We start from the raw sequence: 7160 nt of genomic DNA, 5'->3' as shown, positions 1-7160 counted from the left end.
AACTACTGTTGGGTAGGCGAACATATTCCCAGAATTTAGAGACAATCGAAAAACATGACTTTTTGAGTTGGGGCAGTTGAGGAATAATGCCCCATAAGTAAACTTAGGTTTTGGCTCGAAATAGCAAAAAAAAAAGTTTGAAAATGGGGTTTTCAAGCCAAAAAATACATGTTTCAGATTGTGAAAACATTTTTTAAATCATAGCATATCCTGTTCGGTTTATAAAAAGACTTGTTAAAAAGTTTCTTCAGCATTTTTGTACCAAAACCTAAGTCGACTTGGATAATTTTTCTAGAGAAAGCGCATTTGACCCTCTTACCGATTTTCATTTTTTTACATGCCGAGATTACCCCTCAGCATTTTTACTTGAATGATTTTTCACTCTTTTTTTCTGGGTAGATGAAATATTGTAATATATAGTGGCAAAAATTAATTTCTATACATACACTCACGTAATCCACAGTTACAGGTGTTGGATAGACACACGGCATGCACTCCATTTTCGTGATCCCATCGTTATCAGCTGTACATTCACAGTGTTGACATGGATTTGGTCCCGCTGATATTGCTAACCTTTTGGCGAAGACACTGGCGAATTTTTTTATAGCTGGTGTCTTACCAAATCGTAATTTATTTCCACTGAATATGGTGCCGTTGGATTCCAGGGAAAGTGGCGTACAGTAACCTAAAGCACTTTTGGGTAACTTAACTTGCCTTCTTAAATCCACGTTGCCCAATAAGGTACGAGAATCTTTTTTCGTGTACGATTTTGATGCATCTAAACCGTAAAATATTTTGTTGAGTCTACCTTTTTCAAATTGAAAGTCACCGTCCATAAGTATGTGCAGTGTTATGTCATGTTCCAATAATACTTGATGTAAAACTGAATAGTCGAGCTGAAATGAAAAAGTTCAGGTTTAGCATTGATATTAAAACATTTTTCTTGTATTAAATACAGATTTCAAAGTATTATAATATAAGAATTATAGAAATACAGTGAAACCGTTCAATAGCCCTTCCGAGAATTGAGGCCGCGTCGTAGGTGAATGAAACAGGAGCTGCACGGGGTGCGCTTGGACTGCAGTTGTCACTCAGGCGAGCACTCCAGCGGGAATAAACTACAACGGAGCGGGCTATAATGAGTTAGTTCCCACCCACCATCAACCCCAAAATCAGCGCTATAGAAGAGTTTCACTGTAATTATTTTAGTGTATAAACAGAAACATGCCTTATGAAAAGTAGTATTAGTGAGCATAGGATCCACAGTACTTTTTTAGAGAAAAAGTGTTGATTTCCAATTGATATTCGCGAAAAAAGTATTAGGACCGATAATTATTAATACTTCTTTTTCATAAGAGATGAGCCATCTTTGTGTCGGCTAGTCTGCCTGTACAGGGTGTTCCGATACTCAAGGTCCATTTTTATATATTTGAATTTCTCATAAAAAATGAAGTCGAAAATAAGAATAAATATTTCTTGTAAAGTTCATAATTAATGGGTAATGAACCATTAAGGATTAATCTATCAGAAGCACGCGTTAGATGGAAGACAATCTATGTGTCACTGAAGAGCGTGTGCATCCAAAAAAGCTGAGGCCGTGTAATTTCAAATTTTCAGAAGTTTGTGAATGTGAAGGGTACAACTTCACACGGCAACTCCAAATAAATTCTTAGAAATTTGCTCCATTTAATTCTTTTGAAGTTATTTTTAATTCTCTTGACACCTTTAACCCTTAAAGTGCATTGTGGGTGTCTGATACCCCAAGGAATTTTCAAACTCTTATAAACCATACTTAATTCGATTGGAGACACTAACTGTAAGTAAAGTCGTTTAACATACTGCGTCACGCGTCAGTCTACGAGCAGCAGCTGCTGAAAGTGAAGGTAAAAAAACCGTGGGGTCTCTAACACCCAGTGTGGACTTAGTGAGTGAAAAAGTAATTTTGGAGCAAATTTTGTTGTGGAAATTTTATTGATTTTTGTTTACTTTCTAACGTAAGTATATCATACGACGTGAAATAATTATTTTTTTCGATTATTTTATACTTTTTTTCTTTGTAGATGGCTCATAACTTACGGCAGCGCGTCATGCGAGAGTAGACTGTGGATATGTTGAATAAATTATAATTGTTAAAATACAGTTATATATGTCTCTTTTTTCAGTTTCTTGTATTTTTATAGTATTGCATGTCAAAGTTTTTTAATTTGTATAATAATAAATCGATTTAAAAGCGAAAAATTCGATTCATCATTTTATCATAAAATTGACTTTTCAACTGTACAAATAAATTTCTTTTTTGAAAGCACCCAAGATGCAGTATTATTTTAAATGACAGTACACTATTTCAAAAGTATAGTCATACATTTTCAGGTTAAAATAATTAAAATTGCGTGAGTTATGAACTTTTAATTTAAAAAAAAACCCTTTTTAAAATAATTTTTTTAACAAACTTGAAATAAATAAATGGCTATAAAATAAATTCTACCTTATAAAAGACATCTGAAACTAAATCGGATAATTTTATTGTGACAAAATATTCAATAGGGGTTAAACAATACTTGATTAAATAAGCTGAGGTGGCGATCACCCACGATGCACTTTACCGTGATTTTTACCATGTATGCACTTTGAGGGTTAAAATATAGCATGCATAATTTTGAATTCGTCCAAGTCTTTTGTATTCTCTGAGTTCTGCGCAATTCTCTGAATTTTTTTAATTCTTTTTAATTATAGAAATTTTTTAAATTCTCTACATTCTTCTCAATTCTCTAAATTCTTCCGAACTCTCTGAATTCTCTGAATTGTTTTAAAACTTTCTAAATTCTCTAAACTGTTCTGATTTTTTTGAATTCTCACGATATCACTGAATAAAATTTTTTTTCAATTATCTTAAAATCATTATAATACACGCTTAATGATTGTAATGTTCTTTTAATATTTTTAATTCTGTATAATTCAAACTAATTCTTTAGAAAATTTCAAGTTTTTTTTATCCCTTGAAATGGATTGTTCTGTATTTCTCCAAGTCTTTTATATTATCTTAACGCTCCTGAATTATTTTTAATTCTCTAAAAGCATTTGAATTCTCTGAATTCTTTTGAATTTTCTGACATATTTTGAATTCTTTTGTATTTGTAGTTTGTAATTATAATTGTTAAAAATTTCTTCAAGTCTTTTTACGCTCTGAACTCTCCTGAATTATTCTGAATTCTCTAATAACTTTTAAATTTTCTGAAATATTTTGTTTTTTATTACTTATTTTGTATTCTCTTCCTTCTTTTAAATAATTAAATTTTTTTTAATGCAGTGAATTCTTTTGAACTATGTAAATTATTTTTCACTCTGGGAATTCTTCTGAATCCTCTGTATTCTTCCGAATTCTCTAAATTCTTATGAATTATTTGAAATCTCTGATTTCTCTGAATTACCTGTATTTTTTTGAATTGCAAATTTTTTAGTTCTCTGACATATTTGGAATTCTTTGTATTCTGTTTTTTTTATCTACATTCTTTTGAATTCTATGAATTGTTTTAAACACTGAATTCTTTTCGTTTACTTAACTAGAAAAAAATAATAAGCGTTAGTTTTATAACATTTTAATTAACATTGAACGTTATATGACAATTGAAAGCTATTCATATGTTATATCTAAAAGGGGTCCAGCGGTCTAAACATGTTATATGCAGTGTTATGACACTGGTTTCCTATTGCTTTTGCAGGCTCGCATGTTTCTGCATTGTTTTTCAAGCTGCGGGTAAGTTTTATATGTCAAAATGTTTAGAATCGCAAGCCCAACATAGATGTACTTGCAAAAATTACAAATAATTTATTTCAAAAATTTTCTGAGTATTAGTAAATGAGACGCGTCGCTCACCTTCGTCTTTATAGTGATCTGTAGACGACAGCATCGAAAATGACGTCAAAGTAGCCACAAAAAACTTTTGACATATACATACACTTAACTGCACAAACCCTGACATGTGTCTCACTGGCCTATTCTATGAGTACGCTGAACTGATGTGAGAAATAGCACGGAGTTCCCATAAGATGCCATAAGCAGTTACCATGTTTAGACCGCGAACGTATGGTCTAGATATCAACACGCAATTTTCGGAAATCCGTTTTTTTTAAACTAAAAGGAATTTTGCCTTTTCGCTTGCGAAACATTAACTGCATATAAAAAATGTCCCAGAAAATAGAAAAAAAAATCAATTTCGAAAAAAATATCAGTTAACAGGTTTAGACCGCGGTCCCTTAAATGAGTTCAAACTAACTCGAACGGTATTCTACTGATTTCAAAATAATTAAAAAATATTTTTTTTTAATTTAGTGATATCGCGAGAATTAAACAAATTAAGAAGAATTCAGAGAATTAAGAAGAATTTAAAGAATTAAGAATTTAGAGAGTGCAGAAGAATTCACAACATTCAAAAGAATGTAGAGAATATCAAAAGAATTAAGAGAATATAAAAGAATTTAAAAGACTTCAGAGAATTCAAATGACTTCAGACAATTCAAAAGCTATTATAGAATTCCGAATAATTCAGGAGGCTTAAAAAACTAAAAGAAGACTTGAAGAAATTCAGAATAATTCATGGTGTAATGCAAAGATTTTAAGAGATTAAAAAAATCTTCAAAATTTCTAAAAATGAAGAAAAATTCAGAGAATTAAGAAGAATCTAGTGAATTCAGAATTTAAAAGAGTTCAGAAAATTAAGAAGAATTTAAAAAATGCAGACTATTAAGAAGAATTAAAATTTTTTTAAAGTTCAGACAATTGAGTAGAATTCAGAGAATATAAAAACTCTCTGAATTCTCCAAATTATTTTAAAATTTTCTGAACTCTTTAAACTGTTCTGAATTTGTTGAATTCTCGCAATATCGCTGAATTAAAAAAAAAGATTTTTCAATTATTTTGAAGAAGAATTCAGGGAATTCAGAGAAATTAGAGAATTTAGATGAATTCAGATAATTTATAACAATTTAGAGAATTGGGAAGAATTTAGAGGATTCAGAAGGATTCCCAGAGTGCGAAAGAATTTACAGAGTTCAAAAGAATTCACTGAACTCAAAAGAATTTAGATAATATAAAAAAATGAAGAGAATAAAAAATAATTCATAGAAAATAAAATATTTTAGAGAAATTGAAAGTTATTAGAGAATTCAGAATAATTCAGGCGAGTTCAGAGAGAAAAAAAGAATTAAAGAAATTTTGAACAATTACAATTACAAAGTACAAATGGAGCATTCCGCACAATAGTTGCCACCAAAAATTTTTTTCACATAAAATATTTTTTTTCTTGTATTTTTTTATTTTAGTATGTCACGCAAAATTTTCGAGAAAATAAAAAAAATGCTATGTTCATAAAAAAGTACGCTTTTCCAATTGCTTATATTGCAATATTAAACAAAAATATGAAAATTCATACGGAAGACAAAATAAGAGCCTTTTCCTCAACTTTCGAATAAAGTATACTAAAATCCACTTTAACTATTTATTTAATAATATATATCCAATATTTATAAACAAATAATTTTTTTTTTAAATTTGGGCCTGTTTTATTTTTTATTTTATTTTAAAAAGTGGACGAAACGTTTTTATTGATCTGGTAAAAATTTGGGAGTGGGTAGTCAAATACTTTTGAAGCAATGAATTTTTGAATATCGGCTCGCGCGCGCGAAGTGTACCGCAGCGCGACTCGCTCGGACTGGGACTCGACTGCCTAAGCGATAAATAAAACACAACCATCCACTTACAAAATCGTATATTTTTACGTTGTTAATTTAACATATTCAAAATTTATTGCTATTCAACAATGCATTGCTTCGAAAGTATTTGACTACTCACTCCCAAATTTTTACCAGATCAAAAAAAAAAAAAAAACGTTTAGTACACTCTTTAAAATAAAAAAAAAATAAAATAAAATAAAACAGCTCCAAATTGAAAAAAATGATTTGTTTCTCAATATTTGATTTATTCTATTGAATAAATAATTAAAGTGGCTTTTAGTATACTTTATTCGAAAGTCGAGGAAAAGGCTCACATTTTATCTTCCTTATGAATTTTCATATCTTTGTTTAACATTGCAGTATAAGCAATTAAAAAAGGTACTTTTTTAAATATAAATTTGTTTAAATTTTTCTCGAAATTTTGCGTGTCATATTGAAATCAAAAATACTATCGAATATTTTTCAGTGCTAAACAAGAAAAAAAATATTTCACGTGAAAAAAAATATTTTTGTGGCAAATATTGTGTGGAATGCCCCAAATACAAAATAATTCGAAATATTTCAGACAATTCAATAGTTATTTAAAAATTTAGAATAATGCAGGAGAGTTAGGACAATATACAAGACTTGGAGAAATACAGAACAATTCATGATGTATTGTGAATATTTCAAGGGATAAAAAAAACTTCAAAAATTCTGTAGTATTCGTTTGAATTCTATAGAATTCAAAATATTCAAATGAAGTTAGAATAATGTAACGTGTATTATATAAATTTTAAGATAATTGAAAAAAAAATTTTAAAGTTCAGTGATATCGTGGCAATTAAAAAAATTCAGAACAGTTTAAAGAATTCAGAACGTTTTTAAACAATACAGAGAATTCTGAGATTTCGGAAGAATTCAGAGAATTAAGAAGAATTTAGAGAATTCCAAAGGATTTAAGAAGTGCAAAAGAATTCACAGACTTCAGAATATTCACAAAATTCCAAAGGATGTAGAGAATTTAAAAGAGTTGTACAATTAAGAAGAATTTAAAATTTCAGAAAAATTCAGAGAATTTCGTAGAATTCAGAGAATGCAAAAGACTTGGACGAATTCAAAAGTATGCATGTTGCATTGTAAAGGTTACAAGAGCATTAAAAAAAACTTCAAAAGAATTCAAAGGAGAAAAATTGTAATAATTCGTTTGAATTCTACAAAATTGAAAATACTCGAAGGAAGTTAAAATAATTCAAGGTGTATTCTGAGGGAAAAATATTTTCTAATATTTAATATCGCGTTGCTCAGTTGCCGTGTGAAGTTGCACCTTTGACATTCACAAACTCCTGCAAAGGGGGAGGGTCGGTAAGGCCGGTTTTTGGCCTAATTTATTTTTGGACCAAAAAATCTGAAAAAATCATGGTAGTATTTTATAAGTATCCCGAGTCGAT

At 29.6% G+C, this 7160-nt stretch overlaps 1 protein-coding gene across 1 annotated transcript in view; it reads right to left on the bottom strand.

The window, feature by feature from the left end:
* Positions 1–7160, bottom strand: part of LOC117171930 — a 48045-nt gene that overhangs the window by 5459 nt on the left and 35426 nt on the right. Inside the window, exon 25 of the mRNA XM_033359593.1 lies at positions 447–896. Within this exon, the coding sequence (XP_033215484.1) occupies positions 447–896 (450 nt within the window). The remainder of the gene's footprint in view (positions 1–446; positions 897–7160) is intronic.

This window comes from Belonocnema kinseyi, chromosome 4 (assembly GCF_010883055.1).
Source record: "Belonocnema kinseyi isolate 2016_QV_RU_SX_M_011 chromosome 4, B_treatae_v1, whole genome shotgun sequence".
Lineage (NCBI taxonomy): Eukaryota > Metazoa > Arthropoda > Insecta > Hymenoptera > Cynipidae > Belonocnema > Belonocnema kinseyi.
Note: the sequence above shows the minus strand (reverse complement) of the source record. Positions and strands in the feature narration are given on the sequence as shown.